At 44.8% G+C, this 12695-nt stretch overlaps 1 protein-coding gene across 2 annotated transcripts; it reads left to right on the plus strand.

Moving 5' to 3' along the window:
- The first annotated feature begins 84 nt into the window (after nucleotides 1–84).
- On the plus strand, nucleotides 85–12445 carry ANKRD13A (ankyrin repeat domain 13A). Of its 2 annotated transcripts, none has more exons than XM_053959784.1 (15): nucleotides 85–573; nucleotides 2613–2745; nucleotides 2857–2981; nucleotides 3432–3477; nucleotides 4107–4250; nucleotides 4646–4841; nucleotides 5412–5478; nucleotides 6399–6480; nucleotides 7156–7214; nucleotides 7842–7978; nucleotides 8274–8431; nucleotides 8863–8967; nucleotides 9154–9305; nucleotides 9527–9591; nucleotides 10354–12445. In XM_053959784.1, exons 1-15 carry the CDS (start codon nucleotides 478–480, stop codon nucleotides 10550–10552), a joined length of 1764 nt encoding a protein of 587 aa, XP_053815759.1. In that variant the 5' UTR covers nucleotides 85–477; the 3' UTR covers nucleotides 10553–12445. The 2 variants fall into 2 exon arrangements, with proteins under 2 accessions (XP_053815759.1, XP_053815760.1); XM_053959785.1 differs by lacking the exon at nucleotides 85–573 and adding an exon at nucleotides 2028–2056.
- Nucleotides 12446–12695: the final 250 nt, after the last annotated feature.

A 12695-nucleotide genomic window follows, 5' to 3' on the forward strand; every position in this document is an offset into this window, starting at 1 on the left:
CGTTCCATCTGTCCGCCCGCAGAGGGGGAGGGGGAGCGGCTTCCGCTTTCCGTGCGGTTGTCGGTGGCGGTGGAGTGCCAGGAGCCCCCCTACTCCGGCCGCGCTGTGGTTGGTCCCAGCCGTCCCCGGAGGGACGGGGAAGAGGGACGGGGACGGCTGAGGGGGCGAGAGCGGGGGGACCCCCGGGAGCGGCGCGGAGCGGGCGCCGGGAGGAGACCCTCGGCCGCGGGGGGCTGCGAGGGGCACCAGGAGCAGGGGAGACCCCCGCGGTGGGGTTTTGCATGGGGCTCCCCTTGGAGAGGGGCGAACGGTTCCTAGGGGGTTGTGGCCCGGGCTCGCACACGCACACCTGGGCCAGGTGGGTGCCAGGGGAGACCAGAAGCTGAAGGGGTCAGGGCTTGAGTAACCTGGGGTGTCCAGCATCCAGAGAGGGAAGAGTGAGGGGCCCCGGCTGCCCCTCCCCAGGTGCGTGCCGGGATGAGCTCCCCTGGCGGGGCCAGCAGCGCCTTCCCCCTGCACGTCCTGGTGTGGAATAACGACTACAGGCGGCTGGACGAGGAGCTGCACGACCAGGTACGGGGGGCCCGGGCCCCGGGGGGCTGCTGTGCCGGGGAGAAGCACCCTGGTGGTGCTGGCAGGAGCGTTCGCTGGGCTTGAGGGATCCCTGCACTTGGTTACCTGTTTATTTGTGGTGTGGGTGTGATGTAAGGTGTAGGAGTGTACTTTTATGTCAGACACTAGGCGTTGGCTTCCCATCTGTAAAGCTTTGCTCTGAGCTTTCCAGTGTAGCTGCAGAGTAGCTCTGTGGAGGAGAGCCCAAGGAGAGCCGCTGTGATGGACGTAAATTAATCTATTAAAGCGATAAATAGTGTTTGTCTTAATGGGAAGTCAAGGTGCAGCAAAGGTGGCTGCTGCTGCTGGACATCAAACCAGCCCCAGCCTTGCTGAGCACCATCAGTTCTCATAGGTTTGTTGCTGCCCAAGAATGGGGACAGAGTTTTTATATTGGTTGGAATGTTTTCAGCATCTCTGGTAAAAAAAAAAAATGGATCATTGTTCCATGCTGGCGAGTAGCAAACACAAAGCTGTCCCCTCTCTGGGACATGGTGACGTAAGGAAACGGCCTGAAAGCTGCAGCAGAGCTTGAGCAGCAAAAATCCTTCTGGCTGAGCTGCTGTGGAAAAGCTCTGACAGGGGCTAGAGTGAGGTACAGTTAATGAGCAAAGCTGATTAATTAATTATACCTGACACCGCAAGTACGTGAGCCCAAGACCTGCTGTGCCACCTCCTGACTGTCACCTGCAGCTCTAACGGTGCACCTGACTTACTAATTCCTGCTTAGAGCATGTTCCTGCCCTGGTTTGGGAGAATCTTTGGAATGCAGTCACTTTTTATCTCATTTATGTCACCTTATGCGTTAACAAAATCTTTAACCTCACTGGCACGTTGCTCCTGTGTGTTTATTTCTGACACCTGTGAGAGTTTGTGGTTAAATAGGGATCACTCAGCAGCTCCCACCTGTGGAATGCTGCTTCCTCCTTCCATTCCCTGTGAAAACCAGCAGCGTGTGAAGATGGACTGTGTCTCTTACTTCCTTTACCTCCTTTTAAACACCTTTTTTTTTTTTAAAGTATTCCAAAGATCTATTTCCCCCTGCTTCTTTGGGATGAGCTTCCTGCTGCTGGAGGGATGCGTGAAGGGATCAAAGGCACTTCCCAGCTGCAGCTGGAGTGGCAAACGGGGTCGGGCATGTGGGGGCCAGGGATCAGCAACAAACACAGTGGGGAGGGACCCTTGGAGCTCTTTGGTGCTGCAGTGTTGGAGCTGCAGGAGGTGGGGAAGCAAATGAATTGATGTTCCACCCCAGAGGTGAAGATGCTTTAAAGTGAAGCTTTCCCACTCTCTGTGAGATATTCTGACTTGAAGCTGTCAGATAACGCTGTTAACATGCATAATAACCTTCCTTTCTCATTCTGCTATTGACTTTCCCCTTTTCCTTTAGTTATAGATGCTCTTCTGTTTCAAATCTCTAAGCTAATAGTGAAAAATGTGTAAGGTATGAGTATGTTGTGCTTGCATGTTTTGGACATTTGTGCCTGTGTAGTTTATTTTTTATTTTAGTGACTTGTAGAGAATGCCCTCACTCCTCATTGTGCTGTGTGTGCTTTGTGAAACACCATCTGCTTCTGTCCTTTCCAAAAGCCGTGTTGTATGTCCTGTTGTCTTTTTTTTCCCCTTTTCCCCCCATTTTGTTGTACAGTTCAAGCCCTCTGTGGGGTCTCAGGCTCTTGGCTGTCCGTGGGGGTGATGCACACGGACGAGAACTCCCATCTCTTCATGAGCCTTCTGGGGGGAGCCAGAGGGGAAATAATGACAGAAAAAACAATGCAAAGCATCAACAAGAACTCCTGTCCTACAGATTTTGTGTCATTCCATAGGCCCCGTTCTGCTTCACTTTTATTCACGTGGGGAAGCGAGCCAGCCCCGCAGAAGGGCGGTGCAGGAGAGTTTGGGAGCGGATCCGTGGGAATGGCAGGGAATATTGACTCCTGGGTGAGCCCTCTGTGCAGGCTCTGATGGGCTCTTGTCACTTCTCTCTTGGACACTGACAGGATGTTGACCAGCGGGATCCACGGGGCCGGACCTTGCTGCACTTGGCCGTTTCCTTGGGTTACATCGAATCTGCCAAGGTCCTCCTGCAGCACAAGGCAGATGTGACCAAGGAGAACGCGCAGGGATGGACGGGTGAGGAGCAGCCTGGGGTGTCATTCTTTCAGTAGCAGGTGTTCTGTGTTTTTATATGGAATTTAGGTCAGCAAGCAAAGTGACACGAGGCTGTGGCTGGCTTTCTTTCAGTTTTGCATGAGGCTGTCAGCACAGGGGATCCAGAGATGGTCCAGCTGATCCTGCAGCATCGGGACTACCAGCAGACCTCCATGACCCTCGGAGGAGTTCCTGAGTTACTGCAGAAGATTAACGAGGTAATGATTTATTGAAGTGTAAACTCTCACTCCAGACTGAAATCACTGCTTGAATTCTCATTCAAGTAGTTCAGTTAAGTGAATTATTGCAATCAGCTGGGCAATTGTGTTTTGTTCCAACCTGCGTATTCCGTAGTGCTGAGGGACATGGAGGCTTTTCCTTGACTTTATTTAAATCTTTTGTCGTGTACTCCAACACTGGAGGCTGAATTTTGAAGGCATTGCTGCCCCTCCAGTAAAACAAGGAAGAACAGCTCCCCGGAAAGCAGCAGGGGCAGGGCAGTGCCTGTTGTGTTTCCTACTTTCAATTTCAGTTTTAGCATTGGCTAATCATTTCTCCAGTTCTGCTCTCTTTTTTTATTTTTCCTTTATCCAAAATGTTCACAGGAAATGCTGCACTGAATGTCAAACTATTTCATGAGGTACTCATCAGGTGTTTTCCTTCTGCAGACTCCTGACTTTTATGTGGAAATGAAATGGGAGTTCACCAGCTGGGGTAAGAATCCTGCTCCTTGGTACCGATTCCAAGCTGTAAAAATGAGTTACAAATGTCCCGCAGCACAGGCACGGAGATATCCGCTCCCCGCAATCTTCCTCTTCTCCATCTCAAAATGACCTCTTGTGCTTTTGTTGCACAATTATTCTTTGTTTCCTGTGTGTTTGGTTGGTTGGGTTTTGGCAGTGGAGAATTTAGCTGTTGTTGCAATTGCTGGAGACTTTTCTTGGGGTTTTTTTTTACCTGTCCCTGGCCATCCACGACTGATTGTGTGTCATCTATGGATGCACTGGTTGTTTGGGAAGTACCTGCTGTTTCCTGAAAGGAATGAACACTAGGCCTCACAGCTGATTAAATATTTCAAATATCAAGCTATTAGACTACCAGGCATGGGGTTTATGCCATTTCAAACCTTGCAGTCTGAACAAATACCTTCTTCCTTTTCATATTCATCTTTAAATTAGGCCAGTTTTGCCCTAAGCTGGTTGTTCTTAAAGCTGAAGATGATCAGTATCTCACCTCCTCTGGAATGACATTCCTAGGACCGAGCCATCCCTGTGCTTGAATTCATTTCCTCTGTGCTGCACCTCTTGCACATTTTCCCTTTCCATTTCTCCCATTTCTCCCAGTGCCCCTGGTTTCCAGGGTGTGCCCGAGCGACGTTTGCCGCATCTGGAAGAGCCGGGCCAAGCTGCGTGTGGACATCACCTTGCTGGGCTTCGAGAACATGAGCTGGGAGAGGGGCAGGAGGACTGTCATCTTCAAGGGAGAAGGTAAAGAGTTCACCTGTCTGCACCACTGACCCCCAAACACTGTGTGAGCACAGTGAGAAATCCTGATTTTACACAAAAAAGGCCTCTTGTGTTTTATGAAGGTTTTATGCTTATGTTTGTGTCTCATAGAGATACTGTTTTATGATGGCTTAACTTCTTTGCTTTGAGAAAAATCTGAGGTAAAAATTTGTTGATGGGGTAAAATGTCAGTATTTTACTGTTTCCCTCCTTCTTTTCTGCTGCCCTGCATATAAAAAATAATTTTAGTTCCATCTCCAAGTTTGATCCCAGCTGAGTGCAGAAACACCCGGGTTTGATACACGATACACCCCCAGCTTTTCACCCTGGAGCACTTGCTGTGTTTTTAACTTTCCCACCTGTGCCTTTTCCACCAGACACTGGTGGCTGGGCAGAGCTGATCGAGATCAACCACGATGACAAGCTGGTCACGACAGAGAGGTTTGAGATCTCCCAGCACATGAAGCGTTTGACTTTGGGATCGATGACACCCAAGAGGAAAGATGTGGAGAGGCGCCTTACATCTCCAATCATCAGCACGTGCCTTGATACCAAAAGCATTGCTTTTGAAAGGTAAGACAGAGAGTTTCTCTTAGCAAATAAACATTTTGATGTTATGTCTGAAAAAAGCTTTAATGACAAACTCGCAAAAGCTTTGTTAATTAAAACTTTTAGGGCTAGGTCTGAAATTAATTTAAGCTTCATAAATCGCTAGATAAAGAAATTTGGGTTGGTCAAATTGCCACTATTGCTTGGCAAAAAGTTCCCAGTTGAAAGAAATCATTGGCAGAAAGCTTCAGTTTATCATATTAGTGGGATAGAATCATTAAGGTTGGAAAAAGCCTCTAAGATCGAGTCAATTGCTCACTGCAAATTTGCATTTCACTCAAATCCATGTGCTGGAACTGATGGACAAGAACTTGGTACCAAATAAGTCAACTCTCACATGAATACTTTAAGTAAATGTGCACAGTGTGTCTTTTAACAGACAAACATTTGTCTTTCTTCATGACCACACCTATTTATCCAGGTATCTGGGATTAACAATCTGTCAAATGTTTAAAATGAGATTTAGAATAACTAGCTGGGGGGTTGTATAGAAATGCAGCTGTGTGGGCACTTATGGTGTTCCCTTTTTGTCAGAACCACATCTGGATTCTGGGTATGGAGGACAGAAAAATCAGAAGGTGTCAATGGTTATGAAGCCAAGGTAAAGCCTGTTCTTCTGACAGATCTTGCAGCAAGTTGAAGTCTGGCTGTGCTTTTTCTGTATTTCCTGACTATTTCAGGTCTCAAAATTCCTATTGGGACATTCATTGTGTTGCCAGCAGAATTGGGCTGGAGTGAGGAACTTCCAGGCTTGTGGGAGGGATGGAGCCCGTGTGCAGGAATGTCACCAGGGGAACCAAAGAGGGGAGAGGAGGGACAGAAGATTCAACAGAGCTGCCTGCAGTCCTTCCCTTCCAAAGGCTGGCACTTAACTCACACTTGACCACTGCCATTGTTTCAGTGGGTGAAAGCTGAGGAGCCTGTTGATAATAACAGTATTGCAAGGATCAGCAGCCATGAGTGGCACCATGAATTCATGAACTGGACTCTGCCCTGCACCTGAATCACAGCTGCTTGGAATGGTTCCTCCTGACACTGGTTTTGACCTCTATTTCACCTCAGTGAAATATTTTTCAAGGTGGTTTTGCAGCCTTGCTGTGGTAGGAATTTAGGTTCAGAATCACAAGATTTAATTTCCCTGATTCTGTGTTCACTCCAGGTTTGGGAATTGGTGCAATAAATTACATTTTGTAATTTCATTCACCAGAAGAGTAAGTGCTGAGTAGCTTTTACATTTATCTGAAGGTTTTTCCTGGTAATACTGCAGGACTGTTCAGCTGGACAGGGAGTTCATTAGTGTTCCTGCAGAACTAAACTGTCACAAAATATAATTTCTGAGGTCTTCTAATTCTGATTAGAAATAGTGTTCCCTTTCTTTTCCATTCCCTCTTAAAATCTCTTGGAAATGTCTGTCTGGTGTTGAGGTTGGTTCAGTTAGTTTTGTGTACATGATGTTTTACTGGGGAAGTCTTTTTTTAACCTGTGATGCTGCTTGGTTTTTGTCCCTGTGTTTTTTGTAAGGTCTACATGGCAAACAATGTGAACGTGATCACACGGATCAGAACAGAGCATTTAACAGAAGAGGAGAAGAAGAGATATAAAGGTATCTTCCCCATAGGAAAATTGGGAATAAATAGAACCCTTTGTCTCTCTGACAGCTCCTCTGTGTCTGAAGAACTGGACAGACAAACAAGGAAATTCTCTTCTTGCTGACTTTGCTTTTCTTTGACGTGTTCTGTGTCTGAGGCAGCTCATTATTTCACTCTTAACCTACCAATGAACCTGGTTTTATCCCAGCTGTGTTTGGAGGAAGGAAAAGCCCTTCAAACCTGTTGAAAGTTTACTGACAGTTTTAAAAGGCTGCACTTTTCTGCTCTGGAATGTATTCCTGCCCTTCCTTCACTTTGGCCATGGATATAAGATTCACAGAGGCTTTGTTGGCTTGGAATTTTTGTTTTGGTCTACTAATTTCTTGTGGTATTTGAATTAGTGTAAAGGGTGACCAGCCAGTTACTTTATATGGAAATTCTCCTACCCTGGGGCACTGAGGCACTGGGACTCATGAAGGTGTCTGCTAATCATAGAAACCACTGAAAATCTGTGCTCTATTCTGTGTGTTGTACCTGTTTTATACCATCAGCTGTAGGTCTGGGCTTGCCTGGTAAAGCTCACAGGGGATCTGAACAACTTCCCTTTGGGTGGGAAGCCTGGCTAAGTGCCAGTTTTACTGCTAATTAATACTAATGGCTGTTTTTGTTTTCCCTCCTGTTACCTGAAGCTGATAGGAACCCTCTGGAATCATTCCTGGGGACAGTGGAGCATGAATGTGGTGCTCAGGTGAGTGTCTGATGTCAGCACAGGTCACTGTGCCAGTAGGAATTCCTGGTGTGTGGAGTCACCTCTTGTTTCACTTCTTGTTTCCTTAGTTTGGCAGCAGTTTTGATTATGAGGTTTTCATTTGCCCTGAGGATGTTTTTGTTTGATTGGAAATAGGTGAACCTTAAGATCCCTTCCAGCCCAAACCATTCCATGATCCCACGTGGCTTTAGATGCTCCCTTGCTTCTAAACTGTGAAAGAACAGTGGATTTGCTGGCTTTCTGTCAGGATGGCATTGCACATTTACAGGGATTTAGAGATTTTGGGTTCAAATTCTCCATCCAAGTTTTGACTTCAGTAAAGGATTTGGAGCCTGGAAATGCTGTGGCTCGTGTGTGTATTTCTGTTTGGTTTCCAGCTTAAAAGTATCTAAGTAGATTTTTCATGTCTCTAAAAATTTGGAGATTTTTAACCTCAGTAAAACAGAATAAAACCTCAGTCTAATAACAGCTGATGTTTATGGTTATGTGTCACTGTGTCTGAAATAGGGAAGGAGTTACTTCACAAAGGGTAAAACAAAAGTTTCTTGTAGTTGCCACTGTCTGTTCAGCACTTTTTGAGTTGTTTTTTTCTCTCTTTCCTTCTAGAGTACATCCAGGACTACAGAGTATGCTGCAACCAACAATCCCACTGCTATTACTCTGGAGGAATACTTCAACCCAGAATTTGATTTGAAAGGCAGAGACATAGGAAGACCAAAGGAAGTCACTGTTAGAACACAGAAGTGAGAAATACCATTTTAACTATTTCTAGTTTGTCTCCTCCCAGTTATCTAATCCCTGGAAACCATTTTTACAAATATCCAGTGTGGTTTTCCCCCAGTTTTCACAATTAATTAGAAGAGAGATCTTGAAGTATTCAGCTATAATCTATTTTTAATTCCACTGAGTCAAAGCAAACATTTGGGCTGGTGCTGTAACTTGTTAGTAACCTCCTGTCACTGCCCAATTGCCTGTTTTGCTTTGCATCTGTTCCTAAACTGTGAATTTAGGATGTTTTTATCCTACTTTGTCTTTAAGATTTAAAGCAACCTTATGGATGAGTGAAGAGTTCCCCTTGTCTCTTATGGAACAAGTCACTCCAATCATTGACCTGATGGCCAGAACCAGTGCTCATTTTGCCAGACTTAGGGATTTCATCACTCTGGAATTTCCACCAGGATTTCCTGTCAAAATCGGTAATATTTAGCAATTTTTGTTGTAACACCTTGCCCATTTTTTCCCCTTTGGTTTTGCAATATATTATTTACAAAAAAAACACATTGACTTTTTAGTTGTCTCACTGCTACTTAAAGCATTGTTTTGTACATCTGGAGTCAATCCAGAAATACCATTTTAAAGACAGTGTCATTTCTGTGAGAATGAGCTGTTGTCAGCCCCTTTCCTCTTAGCCTCAGCGCCTTAAATTTGGCAAATCCTATTTTAAAATAAGAAATTTAGAGAGAGATTGAGATTAACTAAAGCCACCTTCTTGGTGAGGCGAGTTCCTCTGTGCTTTGTCATTATAGGAAGCTGTTGTGGAATATATCCCATAAACATGTAAAGGTTTGATATGGGTGTGGAAGCAAATAGGAGTTCTCATTTTGACAGAAATCTTCTACTTTTACAGAAGTTCCCCTGTTTCACGTGCTAAATGCCCGAATTACTTTTGAAAATGTCAACAGCTGCAGGACAGCTGAGAGAACCTCTCCTGGAGGTGCACAGAATGATGCAGGTAAGGGATCCCACCTTTTTACTTCCCTGTCCCTGGAATGCACAGAGGAGAGAGAAACTGAACTGCAGGGAATGGGACAGGGGGATCTGCAAGGTGTTACTGCAAAAACATCCATCAGAATCTTTTCAGTTACAACTTGTTACAAACAGGGCACGGGGTATTTTTAACTTTATTTGCCTTCTGTAGGTGCTAATTTCGAGGTCGACCAGTCGGTGTTTGAGATCCCCAAATGCTACCACATCCAGGATGATGGCAGGAACATCCATGTGCAGGATGAGGATAATGAGATCATGCAGTTTGCCATCCAGCAGAGCTTGTTGGAATCTGGTGCAAATCAAGTGAGTGCTGGGGCTTGTACAAGTTTGAGCCTGTGCAGTTTGAGCAAGGACTGTGCAGCAAGAGCTGAAGGAAACCAGTGTAGGATCAGTTTTTCTAAGACTTTAGAAGATAAAAAGAATGTATTTCAAAGAAGAAATAAAGGTGGTTTAAGGGTTACTTTCAGTGAGTTACTCTGCAGATCTGATAACTGCTGTGGAATTGTCTCTTTGCCCATCTCTAGGAATTGGAGGAGCTTTCCAACGGAGCAGTTGCATATTTCCCAGACTTCAACATCCAGTATCAGAAGTAAGTACCTTTTTTCACATCAAACCATGCAGTGACAGAGCAAAAATACCCCCAGCAGTAGCATGAACCAATTTGGCAATTATTTTTTTTTGTCTGTATGACCAAATACACAAAACTCGAGGTTTCTTCTTGTGCTTCTTCCAACTTTTCCAAGAAACAAGAACTTCAAACTGGGCCTCCCTGGTTTATGTTGTGTAGTTCTTTCCAGCTGTGGGGCTGGTCTGTGCACACAACAGATTCTTTACCCAACATACAAACCCAGTCCTTCTCTTCTGCTCTTAAAACTCTGAATTTGGTCCCTCTGCATTGAATGTTTGGTTATTAGAGGCTGCACACTTCAAGGCAGCTTGCTTTCTTTTCAAAATCCTTATGTAATCCTTAAAAACATAGATTTCATGGACACTTAAAAATAGGCTCTGGTGTCTGTGGAGTCTTTCTGCAGTTAAGTGCAAAGAAACCAAGAACTGAATCTTCTGGGTTCTTCTGTACATGAAAAATCCTTTAAACCAGGTGAGGATGCTTTTAGAGGCTCATTGAAAATATAATTGTTGGTATCTATGAAAGATTCAAAGGAATCTGTGTTTGACACTGGGAATTTTACAAGTGTTGGAACAGCTGCTCTCATATCCTCAAACTGTTTTCTCCCCTCTGGGAGGGATTTTCAGGTTTGTGAGTCTAAAATAGTTGCCAGGAAGGATCATTGCAAAGAATATGACACAGGCTCTGTCTCTTTTACTTCTCAAAGTTGTTCTTTTCCATCAGGGCACTGCAGGAGAGCTTTCTGGCAAGATCAGGGAACTCCCACAGCAGCAGCTCCAGTGAAGCCTCCAGCTTTGAGAAGGACTTGCAGCTTGCCATGGAATTGTCTGTGCGGGAGCAGGAGGAACAGGAGAAGCAGCGTCGGGAAAGGGAAGATGCAGAGCTTCAGCAAGTTTTACAGCTCTCTCTTGTGGAAAAATAGCTCCTGAGTGACCTCCTGAAGCAGGGATGACCAAATCTGTGTAAAACTGGAGATTGTCAGAGCTGTCAGTCAGAAGACCACTCCTGGATTGCTTAAGGAAACATTTTACTGCCTTCTAAGTTGGCATCAGCTGCAAAAACCTGATTTATTTTTGTTTGGGGGAGTTGTAGATCACAGGACTCCACATTTGGCTCCACAACCATGCAGTCTTAGCTTTGAAGGAAATGTTTTTATCTAAACTTATTTATTGAAGAGCAGATGGAAATTTTGCTTTGAATCAGGACGTAGGATTGCAGTAAAGCTTGAAAGCCTGATTTATGGGGCGTTCAGGAGGGAAACTTCATTACTTACCAAAGAAATACTCATCTGCTTCATTATTTCTTAATAATTCAAAGCCATTGCCTGTTTTTCCAGCTGTTTCATGGGAGACCATTGCCCTGCCTATACACACACACAGTAGTTCTTCATGCTGACAGATGTTTTCTGTTAGTTTTCTTTAGATATGGTTATCTCTCCTATAGTTATTGAGAGTTTTGGCTTAAGAGGGATAATTTTATACTTGAACAGCTCATCCAAGCTCCAGATTAAACTAGTGCTTTCTGAAAAAGGACAAAAGAAGTAACCAGTAAAATTTTAGATGCTGAAATGGGACCATCTGTCCAGTACAGCAGCAGTTTCTGCAGTGATTCCAAACCAGCTCCTTCCCCTGCTCAGAGGGCAGCAAGAAATTAAGGGATAGATACAGGTGCTTCTTTGGGATCTCTTGGTGTGCATGGCTGAGAGTGGGTGCTAAATGCAGCCAGGAAAAGAATTCAGGGGAGATTTTCATGTGTCCTTATTGGAAGAGAAGTTTTAATTCTGCAAGGGAAACGTGTGTTGCTTTTTAAAACCCCAGTGCTTGTCCTTCATGTGAATACATCTATTTTTTTACCTGGATATTTTTATTGATTTTAAACCAAACCACTAGGCCTACACTCATCAAACTGGTCTTGTAACGATTCCTAGGTCTGTTTTAGCCAGCTTTCCTCAGGTTTTTGGCCATACAGGATCTTTGTAGCTCTTTTATCTGCACTCCTCTCGGTGTTTACAGTACTCACACTGTGACTCTCAAGTGCACTCCACAGGTACACGATGAACAGCCACAGGAAAGCCTTACAATTGTTAAATGTGAGCAATATCCCTCTGCTCTGGCTGGCAGGGCTGGAGGAACCTTTGGTACAGCTGCTCTGAGCTTGCTCCTAGCACTGCTCCTGTTCCTCAGGCTAAACAGGGCAGTTCTGGGTGACCAACTATTAATTAACCGATGTAAAATCACTATAAAATGGACTTGATCATAACCAGTGGGGCATTTGGTAACTTGGAACCCTATTTTAAACCAATAATCCGTTGTTTTACATAGGAAATGATTACAATTCCTTCAGTGTACCCTAGGACTGGCCTCTCCACACTGGTTTTGTTCCCTGGCACAACTTGCATCCCTAAAAACAGCTTCCTGGGTGCTGCAGGAATGGGGACTGTCCTGCACAGGGGCAATGGGCTGGGTTGGAATTCCTTTCTTTGCAAAGGGGATTCCTGTGACTGTCACAGTTGGGGAAAGGGAAAGGGCCTCGTGTTGAGCTCCTGACAGGGTGGGAGGTAGGAGATGGAGCCGTGGGCATTCCTCCAGTGGGAATAAAGAGTGCTGTTGCCTTTACAAACCTACCTGCCTGCCTGGCACTGCCTGTCTTCTGCTAAGCTTTTCAAAGGTTACAAGAGGGGTAAAAATAGCATTTTCCAAGCTGGCTTGTTCTGGTTTTATATTTAAACTGAAGAACCTTGAGCACCTTCAGCTGAAGTTTTGTTACACTCCTGCATCTTAGTCTGGGACTGTAAAATAAATTGATTAGCTTTTTTTTTTTTTTTTTCTTTCTTTGATTTGTAGAATTCCAGCTAAAACTAGAAGGCCCTGCTTCCCTTAGCCAGGTGCTGCTTCTCTTAAAGCCTGACTTAACCCTTTCAGTGTAAGATGGACATGCTCTGTGTGCTGGAAGAAAAACCAAAGATACTGCACATTACACCACACACAAGTATTTTTTCTCACACTGTATTTGGAGCCTTTTTTTTTTTTTTTTTTAACTAATTACATGTCTTTTTGTACATTAGA

This window comes from Vidua chalybeata, chromosome 18 (assembly GCF_026979565.1).
Source record: "Vidua chalybeata isolate OUT-0048 chromosome 18, bVidCha1 merged haplotype, whole genome shotgun sequence".
Classification (NCBI taxonomy): Eukaryota; Metazoa; Chordata; class Aves; order Passeriformes; family Viduidae; genus Vidua; species Vidua chalybeata.

What these genes read in the sequence shown, in the direction of transcription:
- ANKRD13A (XM_053959784.1), top strand. Translation starts at nt 478, where the DNA reads ATGAGCTCCCCTGGCGGGGCCAGCAGCGCCTTCCCCCTGCACGTCCTG. An exon ending in ACGAGGAGCTGCACGACCAG is followed by an intron (nt 574 to 2,612) that starts GTACGGGGGGCC and finishes GGACACTGACAG; the next exon opens with GATGTTGACCAGCGGGATCC. An exon ending in TGTCATCTTCAAGGGAGAAG is followed by an intron (nt 4,251 to 4,645) that starts GTAAAGAGTTCA and finishes CTTTTCCACCAG; the next exon opens with ACACTGGTGGCTGGGCAGAG.